Raw genomic sequence first — 16,075 nt, forward strand, 5'->3', positions numbered from 1 at the left:
CGAACTCTCCCCGTGTGTTATTTATCTGGCATCTGTGACAGGTGGTGGTCTTACGTCACTAGACAGAATAGACAGCTCTGTGTTTATAAGCAGGCAGTTCGAGGTGCCGCCAACTGTTACCTAACGTCAGTTAGCCAGATGTCATCATTTACCCATTCCGTTTTCTGCTTGTGCCAAACACGAGATGTGTGACCTTGCATCTTTTCAAACAGTGACAGCTTCTTGGTAATATTACCAAAAAAACATATTTTTTTGATAGAAAAAGTACATGCCAACCACAAGCTGTGAAAGGTTCAAAGGGAAACAGACTGCACAGTATTACAGCACGGAAAGCCGGTTTCCCTGTCAAAACCTCTTATCACATCAAGCGTTTTCCTGCAGAATATTCCAGCGGTGAAATATCGTTCCTCTCGATATGAATCGCACGGCAAGGTGAGCGTTCGATCGCATGACTAAAGCGTCAGATGGCTCCGCCCCTGCAGACATGCCCTGATGGATTCTGAATGCGTTCCTGCTGCCCACTGAAAGGAAAATCCTGCTTTTTCCTTCGTTTTGGGAAGAGAGAGAGTGTGTGTGGAAGACTAACTGGCCTGAGTAGTTCACGGGTTGCAGTAATTCCAAAACCACTAATAGACAAGGACTATAAGACAGGAAATGATAGAGAAGAGGGTTCGGGAAATGACATGAGCACCAGACTCAGACTTCAGCTGTTCACAGAATCTCTCGTCCAAAACCATGCGTAAAAGAAAATAAGTAAACTAACGTTAAACTGAAATAAAAATAAATCGCTATGTAATGATCTTAAAAAATAAATAAAATGACAAAAGCACATGACAAAATTGCTAAAAATATATATATTTTAAATGTATATGTGAAGAGTTTGGTTCCAAAATGAGATTACAATTTTTTTGAAATCATGTTTCTTTTCTTGTGCATTCCAATTAATATCAATCAAACTGCAGTTGGTTTGTTTTGATTTAAGCCATAATAACTCAAAAAGTAGAGCTAACTAACACAATAAAAACATGATAACATAATTTTAAAAAGTGGGAACAAACTCTTCATATATAATAAAAATAAAAGCAAATTCAAAATATTAATAAAACTACAATAGTACTGTAGTAAAACAACTTAAAATAACTGGATTGTAGACTAAGCATAAAAATGTTTATTATTCCATAAAATATCAAAAACAAAATTCACTTTTTCCCTTGTACTGTATGTTTTTGTGTATCAAAAACAGGACGTTTTTTCTTCTCCTGTTCTGTGAGAAATATCCGAAATGTCTATTAACCCTTCAGAGTTCAGTTTCTAGCCTTAGCAAATAAAAATATAATTTTATTAGCTGCTTCACGTGTGTTTGTTTAACTGGTACTTGACTGGTAGAACATGGCACCAGCAGTGCCAATGAGATTTACAGGGAATGTACTTACAAAACATATCCCGTAACTTCACTTTAAGTTTAAAGCTTCTGCCAGATGTGGTAAAGAGTTAGAGGAAAAATCATTTTGTTCAAAGAGGAAATATAAACTCTATCTCAGCAACTTTTGTACATACAGTATATCAGTGCAAGCTTGAAAGCGGCTGGTCTTTTAATGGGTTATGTAAAATATGTGCGCAAAGTTTTTTTGGAGCAGAGCAGACACCCTGTTTTATTTGTTGCGACGGAAAGTAGTGCAATCTTTTCGGTATGTATTCCAAGGGACAAAGTATTTGGAGAAAGGGAATTGCTGTTTACTATTGATAACAATTTACAGGAAGTTTGCATTTATTAACATAAGTAAATGTAGTTTGTCAGCATTTATTAATCTTTGTTAAAGTCCCAGTGAAATTAAAAATTACAATGCCTATTTTTTCATGAAATATTGCAGCGTTTATTGTAAATAGTTCATCAATGTGGGTCATTCTCTTTTTAAAAATCGTGTGCCCTCATAATCTTCAGTTAAAATCTGAAAATGCACTTCCTTCCTGTAATGACTATCCATCTAAAATGATGCATGTTAGACGACTTGGGTGGAGCATCCGTTAACCCCTCCCCTTTAGCTGTCAGTCTGCTGCCAGTCCCATTTCAAAATGCAACAGCAGATCGCAGAGAAAGACGAAAGCCACGCCCACTATTTTTCTCATTCGAAATTCCATTTCACTCGGAAATGCGTCAGAATACGGAAGTAAAAACAGTCGCAACTTCCGGTTCACGGGGACTTTAATGTTAGTTCATATTAATACATTTGTTCATATTAGTTCATGATACACTCATTAATGTCAACTTTTGGTTTCAAAAACATGTTAGTAAATGCTGAAATTAACATGAACTAAATGCTTCAGACGTCTTGTCTATTAGTTAATATAAAGTGTTACCTTACTATTATTTTAAAATGATTGAATAACATGATCACATAATTCTTACAATTGTACCATAACCTACATGAGTATTTAGCTTCCACTTCATCAAAATATCTCATATGAACAGTTATTACTGTTTGGTAAGTTCTGGGCGTCCTGTGTTCCAGTTATCAGACTGGAATATTGTCCCAGCCCTCCTGGATGAACATCATAAGCTTTCTGATAGGGCACGACTCTGTCTTATCCACTTTTAGCCTTATCCAGAGAAGTCCAATTAGTTAACACGCAGTGGCCAAAACAATCCGCTGTGTTTGGCAGGTCTTGAGGGTTTATGGGAGTTTTCTTAAACATAACGCGTCTCGCCAGCAGTATAGGTCTCAGAGATGACACGATTCTGAAAGATTTAATAATCCCCCAAAATAACCCCAACAATCACAATAGACACATCATGCTGTAGCTGATATGGTAAACCTGTAACCATAGGTGACTAAATTGGACACAAAATAAAGTGTAACCAAAAGGAATGCAATAGTAACTTATTTGATTACTTTTTGTAAAGTAACCAAATTTATTTATGAATTGAGCTCAAACACTTATTAAGCCCAGATACACTTTGCTGTATTTGTATATTAAGCAGTTGAGAGGTACCTTAAGCAGCAGATGTTGCTGCTATTACATTCCAAATAACCCCAATATGCATTACACAACGTCCCATAAATAAATGTGTGATGATGTATGTATGTAGAATCAACATGTACGTGTGCATAACTCAAGCATTATTACGTGTTGACAATGCACACCGGCCTACCTCATCCAACTTCTGCAATGATTTGTTTGGGGGGGGGTGAAATATCCACAAGACATTCCATTGCAGTGAGTGATAGACTGTTCCCGTGTTAAGGTAGTGGATACCTTTTTCCTGTCTCGCTGTTAATGTGCGTCTTTGTGTTGCGGGCCCGTCTGCAGCCTGGAGCCTTGTATTTTGCAAGGCCCCATAAGTAATGTTTTCTCCAGACGGCTGGTAAAGTACTCCCCCCACGTCCTCTTTAAACCATCTGCAGCGTCTCGCCAGGTTCATCTTGGGGCCTCTTTCATCACAAACCCCAGCAATGAAATGCTCAGCGTGTGTGTGTGTGTGCGTGCGTGCGTGCGTGCGTGCGTGCGTGCGTGCGTGCGTGTGCGTGTCAGATGGTGCACTGATAGTCTCTGAGGGCCTGTTTGTTTTGATGGCGGGACCTTACTATGTGATATGATGTCATGGCTCTTTGCAGTTTATCACAGGCCGAGGTGATTTTATTGTGAAAAGTGCCTGGTTACGGACAGAAGCTCACTCAGGAGTAACTGACCTTTCACTTTCCTTCATCGCTCTTGCTCTTTATGGAGTGTGAAATGGAACACGGATGCTTTCCCAGAAATAATCGTTTAGGACCAAGATATCATTCTTGAGGATAGCACAGGCACACCAGAGATGAATACTATTCTTTTTACATTTGTTTCTCACTAAATACACACGAGGGAGAATGATGGTTGTTCTTTTTTTTTATTTTTAACAACACACAGAATTAAAGGAAGTTCACCTTCGAAATGAAAATTCTGTCATTATTTACACGCTCTCTCCTGTCATTTCAAACCTGTATGACTTTCTTTCTTTTGCAAAACACAAAAGAAGATATTTTGAAAAATGTTGGTAACAGAAAAACGTTGGTCCCCATTGACTTTTCGTTACCAACATTTTCCAAAATATCCAAAGACAATCACACAGGTTTAAAATGACAACAGGGTGAGTAAATGATGACAGAATTTTCATGTTGAAGGTGAACTGTTCCTTTAAATGGAAGTTAAATTAAAAGATTATATGAATATATAAGTTATTATATGAATTACTTCATTTTGGACTCTGAAAACATAAAGAACTGATTTGTAATTGTCACGGTTATTATAGTTAACTAAAACTATTAAAACATTTATGTGTATTGAAATATAAATAAAATATTTGCATAAAAATTGTTTAAAAAACTTAAACAAAAAAAAATATTATATATAAAGAAAATGAGAATTGTTGCCTGAAACGAGTTTAAATTGAGGCACTACAAGGAATAACTGAAAACAAAATGCAAGGTAAACTAAAACTAAACAATAAATTCATCTTATATAGCACCATGAAAAATAATCAAATCATATAAAAAAATGACAAAAGCACATAACAAAATAGCTAAAAATCATGCTAAAATTAGCATCAAAACTAAAAATATAAAAATAACAACTAATTGAAAATTTAAAAAAATGAAAACAAAACTGTAATAGGAAAATGCAGCATTACTGTGTCATTTACAAAAAAGTAAAGCTCTTCTGATCACATACTGCATCAACATTCTTGGAATTCACTTTCGTCCAATCAGGGGCCGGTTGCATAAACTGCTTAGACTAGTCTTAGAAGTTAGTCATCTAATTTTTTCTTCAAGACTGGTCATAACTTCTTTAAATCAGTTACATAAAACGGTAGATTGGGCTAATTGAAATATGAAAAGTAAGACTGATTAGTCCTAACTAATTTCTAGTCTGCGAGACTAGTTGTTAAGACGCAGTCTTAACTTAGCGGCTAAGTTTACGCAACTGGGCCAATCAGATCTGTAAATCTGAAGTAATTGTGGTTTAATTAATAATGTTGTTAAAATGGTCAATTTCCTTTCACATAGTTGCGGTCTTTGCCTGTGTAAATGAGAATTGTTGTTTTTTGTCTGTCTGTGTGTCAGGGGTCAGCTGCACCAGCAGTGTTGTGAGGAGTGGACTCTGGTCAGTGAGGAGACTAAAGCCAAGATGGCACGCATGGCAGCGGCTGCCGCATGGGGACTGGGTGAGGGGAAAATGAAAATGCTAAAATTCTTAAACAGGGAATGAAACGTGTTTTGCACTGTTGCAAAAGTAGGTCAAAGTTGAGGAATTCACAAAGTAAGTTTATCTGGTGGTTTTTATTCCAACTGACGATTTTGTCTCAATTGTGTTAGTTTTGGCAGTCCACTACACTGCTGAAATTTCAGCCTTTGTGTAACTTCTGTTTATTAAAACATAATCAGATGATCACATTAAAGTGCTTGTTCTATGGGTTCTTCCGATCTGATTTTAAAGGGATTATGAAAATATGCTGAAAGACACCTCTGTTATCAATAAGAATAATAGACATTGTTTGTTCTTCATGTCCCACCTTCTTAAAAGCTCTTAACCTGTCACTCCAAATGTTCATGTTTCTTTCAAAGAACACTATTCTATCCATATGTCTTACCTTAAAGGGATAGTTCAACCAAGAAGAAACACTTTGTTGTTTAAACCCCTTTCTTGAAAGAACCAAAACATAAAATCTTATTCCGAAAATGTTTTTCTTTTGCATTTGCAAAGGCAGTGTGTGGTATCTTTAGTCAAACCAATTAATACATATCATTATCACGAATAAATGTCATGTTATTGTGCTTCCGTGTGTGTTTGTCAGGACACTGGGACAGTATGGAGGAATACACCTGCATGATCCCACGTGACACTCACGACGGAGCGTTTTACCGGGCTGTGCTGGCTTTACACCAGGACCTCTTCTCATTGGCTCAACAGGTATGATGCAACGAATAGGCATTATTAAAAGGGCTGGATAATCTAGTTATTCAACATCTAAAAACGTACAAAACGTGGAATGAGACGGTCGGGCCTGAACAGAGATGTTTGAGGAAAAAACGGTTCAGTCAGAGATGACGAACACAACGGTTGACGTGCTGCATTGTCTCACAGGTGTTACGTAATATCGCTTCAAGGCTAGCAGCTGTTTGCAAGCACAATAACTTGGTTCTTTTCCTCGTGAATGTGTGTGAGAGAACACGTGGAGAAAACACTGGTCGCACTCGTCATGATGCTCTATACATGTCTGTCATTTACCGTAACATCCCACTTGCGCCGGATCCGTTTGTATCGTCTTAAATTTAACACGTCCCGGCATCCCTTCAGTCCTGCGCTGGAAAGAAAAGTTGTTTTCACAGAATGGGATCCAGATGCAGTCATTCTGAAGTGTTTGTTAAAAACGTGTCTTCTGATGAAACTTGCTCACATTAACTCACGATTTACCATCTGCTTAGCGTTGTGTGCTGACTGAGACAGGTGTCATTGTTGTGTTTTTGCAGAGCGATTACTATTTGTATTACCAGTTTTACTACACGTGAACGTAGATATTGTAGCAAGATCGTAGTAGCACATATTTCCAGTGTCTTTGTTGTTTTAATGGGATCTGTTTTGGATTGACAGAAACGTTTAGCCAAGCAGTTGTTCTGAAACAAGCAGCAGGTTTACGTGCCCTGCGTGGAGACCGTGTTTTCGGCTTTATGACCGCCCTGTCTTCTGTATCCTGACACCAGATGGAGTCCAACAGAGCCTGCCAGTTTCGATGTTTATTAGATATTTTTTGCGTAAAAACATACAAAATGTTTCTGAGCAAAAGCGAAAGGGAAAAGGTTTGGTTTGGTTATGTGAGGGTCAGCTGTCTGCGTGTTCTGAGTGCTGGTGCTTTTATAGCAGGTAACATGTCTCCAGAAGACAGCCAGAGCTCACACAATACAGCCCTTCTTCTGACGCACACGCGTGCGGTCTGATGCCATCCAGTCACAGCAGTAAATAGTAACCCTCTCTCTCTCGCTCATAATTTGGGAACTTCCCAGTTTGACTGTGCTAACACACTGTTATTGTCTACTCTGTAAGTCCGTTAAATCTGTTTAGCATTACGTAAGTTGAAATAGATTTTTTCGTGGTTATGTGATGTTTGTCTGTGTTTGTTCATAAGACGCCCGCTGTGTGTGTCGTATGTGAGCGATGTGTTAACTTAGCCCTCACGGTAGCTGAAGGTGTGAAAACTGGCTGGCTTCTTGTGGCGTGTGTGCGGGCGGGGGCNATCTAAAACAAACGATAATATTCCTTTTAGCCTTGTCATTTGGGGGGGGGGGTCGGGGCGGGGGGGTTTGGGGGGCTGAACTATGAACAGCAATAGTACATCAAAGTATAGTACACAATAGTACACTAGCATCAGTCTTTTCTATTGCTGACATCAGATGTTTTTCTTTTGTGTCTTACATTGGAGGAACGCAAGTTACACCCAGAATAGAATAGAATAATGAACATCACCCTAGCAACCATCCAGACACCCTAGCAACTTCATAGCAACCTGCTAAAAGCAGTCAGAACATGGCTGTATGGTCTCAGCGGAGTAACTTTTCTTAATGTGTGTGTTTGTGTGATTTCAGTGCATTGATAAGGCCAGAGATCTGCTGGACGCTGAACTCACCGCTATGGCTGGAGAGAGTTACAGCAGAGCGTACGGGGTAAGAACACACAGAAGTGTTATTTCACCTGTGATCAGTACAGAAACATAGATGATAGAGATAGACTAAAACACACATCCTCTGATATTGAGAAAAATGGAACATGATGTCTTTTTTATTAATGTAATGTGATTCAAATGCACATGTAAATAAAGCTTTGTCTATAGATTTAGAGTCACATGCTCTTTGTGTTTTCTCTTTATCTGTCAGGCCATGGTGTCGTGTCAGATGCTGTCTGAGCTAGAGGAAGTGATCCAGTATAAACTGGTCCCCGAGCGCCGGGACATCATCAGGGAAACATGGTGGGAGAGGTTGCAGGTAAACAGCCATCACCAAAATGTTTATAAATCCATCGGACAAAATTTGACGGTGATTTAGAAATAGTAATTTCACTTATGCCAAACTCTCGTCAAAGAGACAAAAACCTGACTGCAAAATATTTAAGCAAAATTCTTTAATCTTTTCATTTTTCAGTGTTTCACCTGTGCAGTTATATTCGAGCTTTCATTTGTCTCTTCAGTGACACAGTTCACACAGCTGTAGCTCAGTTAACATGTGTACATGCTGGATAAAGTCAAGCTTTAACTGCATTATCCAGGTCTGTTAGTCCACCTTGACAGAAATCAGATCGATATGATTTCTGTCTGTGTTTACATGACATTTTAAAATATCAACTGTTGTCTTAGTCCAGCTGAAGTTGAAGTTTATGCAAATGTACGGAGCCAAAAATACAGAAAGACACACAAGAAATGAAGGGAGAAAAAAAGAAATTGTTCTTTTTCCCAGTGAAACATTGTAATAGCTACCACATGTATAAAAACTCCACAGTTGAAGGATCATTATTCAGATTGTGAATGCGAAGAATAGCTGTGAAAAGCAATTACAGTAAAACAGCTTAAAAACGGGTACAGAACAATATCTGAGTGTTTTAATGTCCCTTTATATGAGAGGCACGTGAACGCAATGAAAAGCAGTATGTGCTTATAAATACACTATATATGTGGAACAAAAACATATTTTTGCTTTATTTCTGAATTTATGGCCTAATGATTTGTACATGGTTTTACACATTATTATAATTCACAAATATGCATAATATTGCTCGATGTGACATACAGCAGAACTCATTTGACCCAATGTGTAATTATTTGTCTATTATTGAATCACTCTATCCATCTCTTAATCTGATTGGCAATTTTCATCCTAGATTATTGACACATTTTACTCCGTTGAAATCCAAAATGTGAAATATGGAACTAATAACAAAACATAAGCGTTAGAAAACAATGATGACGGGAACTGACTGTTCAATATCTGCTTCCAGTTTTCCATCTCACCTGCCTGTAAAACATTCCTTTCCATTAATAACTCAGACAGACGTCACCACAGTATTTTTACTGTAACGGGGAAAACAATCTTAAGACTTGTTCAATCAAAATATCTTTTAAATATGAGAAACCAATGTGAGGAAATAATACAACTGAAAAATGCTGGTGGTGTGGTCAGCATGCTGTTTGACCGTCCATCTCAACTCAACTTTATTTATATAGCGCTTTTTTCAATTTTCATTGCTACAAAGCAGCTGTACATGAGACATATTGACTATAAGCAAAACAATTAAAGTTGTACCTGTAAAAACAAGAAAAAGGTGAAAACACAGAAGACAGACATACCCACATACAAACGCTCAACACACACAATATGCACACATACTAACACACATAGACATAGACACACGGACGCACAGACACACGGATGCGCACGCACACAGACAAGCACGCACAGACACACACCCACGCAGAGTGAATTCTAAATTCTAAAGCAGCCCCCCCAGCCAGGCAAATAGTGCAAAACAGTATGCAAACGGTGGTGAGGAACCCAAAACTCCAACGGAGAAAAAAAAACTCAGGAGAACCCAGGCCCAACCAGGGGATTCCAGTTCCCCTCTGGCAAAAGCTGCTGCCTCTGCACAAGCTCGACAGTGCTTGCACAACAAGGCTAAATAAAAATAAATAAACTTACTAATAAGGTAAATTATAGTTTAAGATTACCATTAATAATCTAATAGCATTTAAAATTTTGTAGTGAAGACGTGTCAAGTGACACGTCTTCTTTATCCAGTTCTATCATCTCAGCTCTTGTCAGGTCGGCGCTTCCCATTCTCCGCTCTACCATCAGGTCTGGCCATGAACTGCAGCCTGCTCGCTGTGGTAACCTTGGAACAATGAGACAAGACTGGCTGAGAGTAGAGTACTGTTCAGCAGTAATTATTATTAGTGTTAAGGCTGTAAGTTAACATTTTTTGCACATAGCACTGGTGCTAGAAAGGTTTAAAGTTTGGTAGCACAGGCAGAAATGTGCAAGTGTAGTTCATTATGAATAGGCAGATAACTGACAAAAGACATTAATGTTACATACAGATGGATAAATTAGGGCCATATCATTCATTTTTAGTTTACCTAAATTTGTTTGAATTTTTCTAAGTTCTGTGTTTTTCATTGTTTACTGTACAATAGTGGTATATTTGTTCACATAAATTACTGTAGTATACTATAGTGTTTACTATAGTAAACTGCAGTAAAAATCTTACTATAGTGTTTTGGAACTTTACTATAGTATACAGTGTTTATCAATTTACTACAAGGGCACTTCTATTTTCAATAGCAAATACTATAGTACACTACTGTATTTTTTGTCTGAGTGTTCAATTTAACGGGACTTTTATTTTGACGGGTCTTCGGTAAGACGCTTGTTTGCAGATAGCTTCACTCAAACAGTAAAACGATCATAAAATAAACTCTCAGAGCAACTCTGGAGATGAAGTTCATGTGTTCATGTCCTCACTGTGCAGATGCAGATAAATCCTCGACCATCACTTGTGTTGTATGTTAAACTGTGCACATAATTCACTCAGACATGCAGAACAGCCAGATGACATTTAAATAACAGGATTCCGCGTCCGCATGGACATTGATTATTGTCACACACAAACAAGCACAACCACGACAAACACGCAGCTCTGTCTAATGCACATATTCTTATTATTCTACATATATGTCGCACTGTTTTTTTTTTTCAAGTTACTTGTCCGGTTGGGCAAGTAAAATTCTCTCTCACTTGCCCATACAAAACATTCACTTGTCCCGGACAAGCGGACAAGCGTTAATGTCGAGCCCTGCTTTATAGGTAATAAGCAAGATTTTAAGCGGGTGAACCGGGCTAATATGTTCATACTTTTTTGTACGTGTAAGAACTCGAGCTGCCACGTTTTGGACCAGTTGGAGTTTTTGTAATAAGCCTGCAGGGCAACCACCTAACAGTGCATTACAGTAATCTAGTCTTGATGTCATGAATGCATGAATTAACTTCTCTGCATCTGACATTGACAACATATGACATAGTTTAGATATATTCTTAAGATGGAAAAACACAATTTTACAGGTGTTGGCGACATGGCTCTCAAATGACAGATTACTATCGAATAGAATGCCAAGATTCTTAGCTGACGACGAGGGTTTTATGGAACATCCGTCAATAGTTAAGCAGTATTCTTGGTTGTTACGTATGGTTTTCAGTCCAATAAGTAACACTTCTGTTTTGTCCGAGTTCAGTAATAAAAAGTATGTTGATCATCCAGTTTTTTATATCGACTATGCATTCCATTATTCGATGGAACTGCTGTGTTTCATGAGGCTTCGAGGAAATATAAAGTTGAGTATCATCAGCATAACAGTGAAAGCTAACTCCGTGTCACTTTATTATATCTCCTAGAGGTAGCATGTATAATGCGAAGAGCAGAGTCCCTAAGACTGAGCCCTGTGGTACACCGTACTGGACTTGCGATTTGCGTGACACCTCATTGTTTATTGCTACAAATTGAAAACGGTCGGATAAATAAGATTTAAACCATTTCAAAGCTATTCCCTTAATGCCAACGTAATTTTCGAGTCTATGTAGGAGTGTGCTGTGGTCAATGGTATCGAATGCAGCACTAAGGTCTAGCAGCACCAATAACGAGATACAACCTCGGTCAAACGCCAATAGCAGATCATTTGTAACTCTGATCAAAGCAGTCTCTGTACTGTGACATGCTCTAAATCCAGACTGGAATTCTTCATTGATGTCATTCCTTTGGAGGAAGGAACATAATTGAGTTGAAACTACTTTTTCCAGAACTTTAGATATGAAAGGTAGATCATCTGCTGGCTGTCCTCACTGGTGTCTTCCTGCATCAACATCCTGTCCTTTCCTGACTGACGTCATGTGTGAAAACAGTTTCTGCTTGCCTTGACATCAGCTCAGCGGGCTGCTTTGACGTACCGCGTCGGCTCGCGTGTCTTTTATGCCACTGGGAAAAATCAAACCGTTAATAGTGTACACTAATGCTCCCAGCCTGCAGACTTTTCCATTCATAAAGAAGGTGTGGGAGTGAGATGCAGAATGGCCGAAGCCCAGAGCTGATGTATTGTTGATGGAAAACATGTTAGTGAGAGGTTCATTAGTCTAGGACACCATGCACTCTTGTATTAGTAAGAGAGGTGAACTGGTAACCTTACATAACCGGACCCCTTCCGATCTAGATTTGCTGTTCTTGGCCAGAACCCCGTACCCCAAATTTACATGTCCGCATGTTTGTTTACATGTTTTTTTTCAATACCCATTTCATTTCTGTTCTGTGTTTCCAGGGCTGCCAGCGGATCGTGGAGGACTGGCAGAGGATCCTGATGGTGCGCTCTCTGGTCATCAGTCCACATGAAGACATGAGGACGTGGCTGAAGTATGCTAGCCTCTGCGGGAGGAGCGGACGACTGGTAAGATTCACTCCAGAGGGGAATCGGGGGATTTACTTTGAACTCATTATGTAACACATAATACACAGTAACCTCCTGTGTAGCCACCCCACCAAGAGCAGAGAACGGGTAAGGAACATCTTTGTAGTGGAAGGTGTAAATAACTTCCAGAATGTGACACAGTGTTTGGAACGTGAAAGGACTGGTGTTTACATGTTTACTGCGAACCACGTTTGCCCTGAATTGTTTATGCAAATTCACTTTGAGTTGTATTTTACGCCTCAAATTGAGGAAGTCTGTAATACCCGGAGAAATACTACATGTTTTGATGGAGGCTTTTGACTCCATAACTTCCAGCATTTAGCTAGTCAAACGGTGACCTCTTGCTTTAAATACATGAGCTTGTAAAGTAATGCCATGACCTTTGACCTACAGTGCCGATCACAGGAAGCCACTGAAAGAAAGCGGTGCATTATGGGATGAAAGACGGGTAAGGAAAGCAGTGTTCCTGTGGGCTTCCTATGGGCTTTGACCTCACAGCTCAGGACTGGGGACTGCCTTGCCTTGAGAGGCTTATATTACTGGCAATTGAACTGTTTATTTACAAAGTGCTAGATTTCTAACAGACTCTTCGTGACCCGGAGAGCTTCAGGTCTCAGGGTCGAGGGTTAGGCGTCAGTGTGTTGACTGTATTCTCCAGGCAGCTTCGTTTTCAACCCAGGGCGACCTGGGTGATTCTCACGAAATCTTGCTTTCCAATATGTGAAACATACTTGTATCAACAAATTTCAAAAACGTGTTTAAACGCATTAATTTCAAAACTTTGACTGGCCATTTAACATGATTTTTAACCTTAAAAAAGCCATTACCGTAACGTCTGAAAATGTCAATACCATAGCATGTTTTGCTAAAAATACAGAAGCCACGATGATGCCTAAGCATGTGTTCATCACACATAATTAGACATTAATGATGAATATTTTAATAGAAAATTATACATTTTTAAATATTTCAATGTGGAAAACTGCCAGTTTCGGTAATGATAACCAATATTGTCATGTACGCAATACGTATTAAAAATTAAATGACAGCTGACCAGGCAAAGAATGTTTCCATCTGACTGTTGCTACCATCCTAATAACTTAATTCATATTAAGACAAAACAACACAAGTCAATACCATCTACGCCTGGTTTTCTTCTTTCCAATGTGCACTCTTTACGTTTAAATGTGATGAGCTGTACATTGTAGCATCGATTAATAACTCAGCAGTTGTCGCTGTTTCAGAGACTTTGTTAAATACAGATATTCCAGATTCAGTTGTAACTTTTCCTGGATATACAATACACCGGCGGGATCGTGAGAGAGGTGCAGGAGGAGGAGTTACCTTGTATGTTTGTGACACCATCAAGCAAATCATCTAGAAAAAGATGAATATGAAGCTCTGTGGGTCTGGTTACGTCCCAGTCGTTTACCACGAGGATTAAGTTGTATTATTACGGCTGTGCTCTATTTTCCACCACGTTCTTCTGCAACAGCCCAACCTGATACACTAACTACACAGTATTTGGACAGTTGTCTTAGAAACATTGAATGTAACTACCAGCAGGCTGCAATTGTCATACTTGGTGACACAAATAAGTACAAGTCAGAAACCATTTGCAGCAGATATGGGTTAAAACAAACCATGGCCGGAGCAACAAGAAAGGCAAGTATTAGACTCAATATTTACCAATATGTCCTCCATGTATCAGTCACCTGAGCACTTGCCTCCTGTGGGTTCTTCTGACCATCAGACTATCTTGCTAAATGCAGGCAACTGGCCCAACAAACCTATCAAACACATTTACTGTAGAAAACGTACCCCCGAGACAATCAGGGAATTGGGTCTCCTTATGAACATTACTGACTTTTCTCACATTCATGAAGCTACAGACCCTGAAGCCAAGGTTGGTGCCTTTACCTCAACTATCATATCCGTCTTGGATAAAACAGTTCCATTTAAGAAGGTCTCTATTACAAACACAGATAAGCCTTGGATGACTGTTCAAATTAAAGATCTGATAAAGGACAGACAGCGGGCAGTTTGTTCTGGTGACAAAAGCTCTTATATGAAATTAAAATCAACCATAGTCAAAAAAATCAAAGAAACAATATTACCAGCATGAGGTGGAGGAACTACGATGCTCCAAGCCTAAACAATGGTTTAAGTCTGTGAAGGCTTTAATGGGGATGGAAGGAGAAAGGAGTGCCTCAGGAGCAAAACATTGTGAAATGTGAGTGTGACATTCTGGCGAGACACTTAGCTTCTGTGTGGAACTCTGCAAGCCATACTTCTCTGTCTGAGGGAGAAGTCACCCATAAGTTGTCAAATTGTAGTGTACCTCCTCTGAGTATCGGACAAGTCAAAGCTAGACTTCGTAAAGTGAATGCAACTAAGGCTGCTGGTCCTGACTGCATTCCTTCCGGGGTGCTAAAGACTTTTCATGAGGAGTTGTCACGGGTGTTATGTGATATCTTCAATACGTGCATCCAACATAACATTTTCCCACAACAATAGAAGGAGGCTATAGTAAAAGCTATTCCCAAAAAAGCAAAGCCTAGTTTTCCAGTAGATTATCGCCAGATCTCACTACTCACCTGTGTTGGAAAAGTTTTTGAAGGAATCCTCAGAGATGCCATTCTGGAGGATACAGTTACTAAGATTGAACCATCACAACATGGCTTTATGAGGAATAGATCAACTGACACTGCTCTGATTCAAGTTTTTCAGCACTGGCATGAAGCTCTTAACAGTTCCCCCAAAATGGACATACATACTGTTTTTGTTGATTTCACCGGAGCTTTTGACTCTATTGATCATTGTTGACTGCTATATTCCTTAGCTGACTTGCATGTCAGATGGCCACTTTGGCTTATCGTGAGGAGTTACTTGGATAACAGAGAGCAGAAGGTGAAGTGCGGCTCCAATTCCTTTCCAGTTCCAGCAGGTGTTCCTCAGGGGGGACTTCTATCCCCTCTGCTTTTTGTCATCTGTATAAACAGCTTGGATTCACATCTGCCTCTCTCGGTAATTCCTGTGAAATACCCTGATGATCTCACAATCACTGAGTGCCTAATTGGATAGCTACCTGGAGTCACTCAGAAGGCTTTGGATTCTGTAGTCGAATGGTTGACAGGAATTTACGTTGGCGCTGAATGGAGCTAAGACTGTGTACTTGGTAATTCGTGCCAGACGACAGGATAATATTCCCTCCACTCCTTCTTCTGTTGTCTCAGGACACGCAATTAGTAGAGTTTCTACCTTTAAATTGCTTGGAGTTCAAATATCCTCTGACTTGTCTTGGGACGCTCATATTATGTACATGATTTCGAAGGTGCGTCCCAGAATTAACTATCTTTCTGTTGCAAAACAAGGAGGTCTTCCTTGCGATGTTTTAGTGCAAATATATTTGACTTTTATACGGCCTGTTCTGGAGTATGCAAGCCCAGTATGGGGTGGACTACCTAAAGGTCTCTCTGAGGAGTTAGAGAGAATTCAAAAGCGATGCTGTCGTTTGATTTAATCTCTTTAAATGACAACATATCATGCACA

At 39.2% G+C, this 16,075-nt stretch overlaps 1 protein-coding gene across 1 annotated transcript in view; it reads left to right on the top strand.

Moving 5' to 3' along the window:
• mtor (mechanistic target of rapamycin kinase) overlaps nucleotides 1-16,075 on the top strand; it is a 107,959-nt gene that overhangs the window by 66,514 nt on the left and 25,370 nt on the right. The window contains exons 31-35 of the mRNA XM_057355835.1: nucleotides 5,097-5,197; nucleotides 5,828-5,943; nucleotides 7,614-7,691; nucleotides 7,902-8,009; nucleotides 12,377-12,502. Of these exons, the coding sequence (XP_057211818.1) occupies nucleotides 5,097-5,197; nucleotides 5,828-5,943; nucleotides 7,614-7,691; nucleotides 7,902-8,009; nucleotides 12,377-12,502 (529 nt within the window). The remainder of the gene's footprint in view (nucleotides 1-5,096; nucleotides 5,198-5,827; nucleotides 5,944-7,613; nucleotides 7,692-7,901; nucleotides 8,010-12,376; nucleotides 12,503-16,075) is intronic.

Source organism: Triplophysa rosa, linkage group LG17, assembly GCF_024868665.1.
Source record: "Triplophysa rosa linkage group LG17, Trosa_1v2, whole genome shotgun sequence".
Taxonomy (NCBI): Eukaryota; Metazoa; Chordata; class Actinopteri; order Cypriniformes; family Nemacheilidae; genus Triplophysa; species Triplophysa rosa.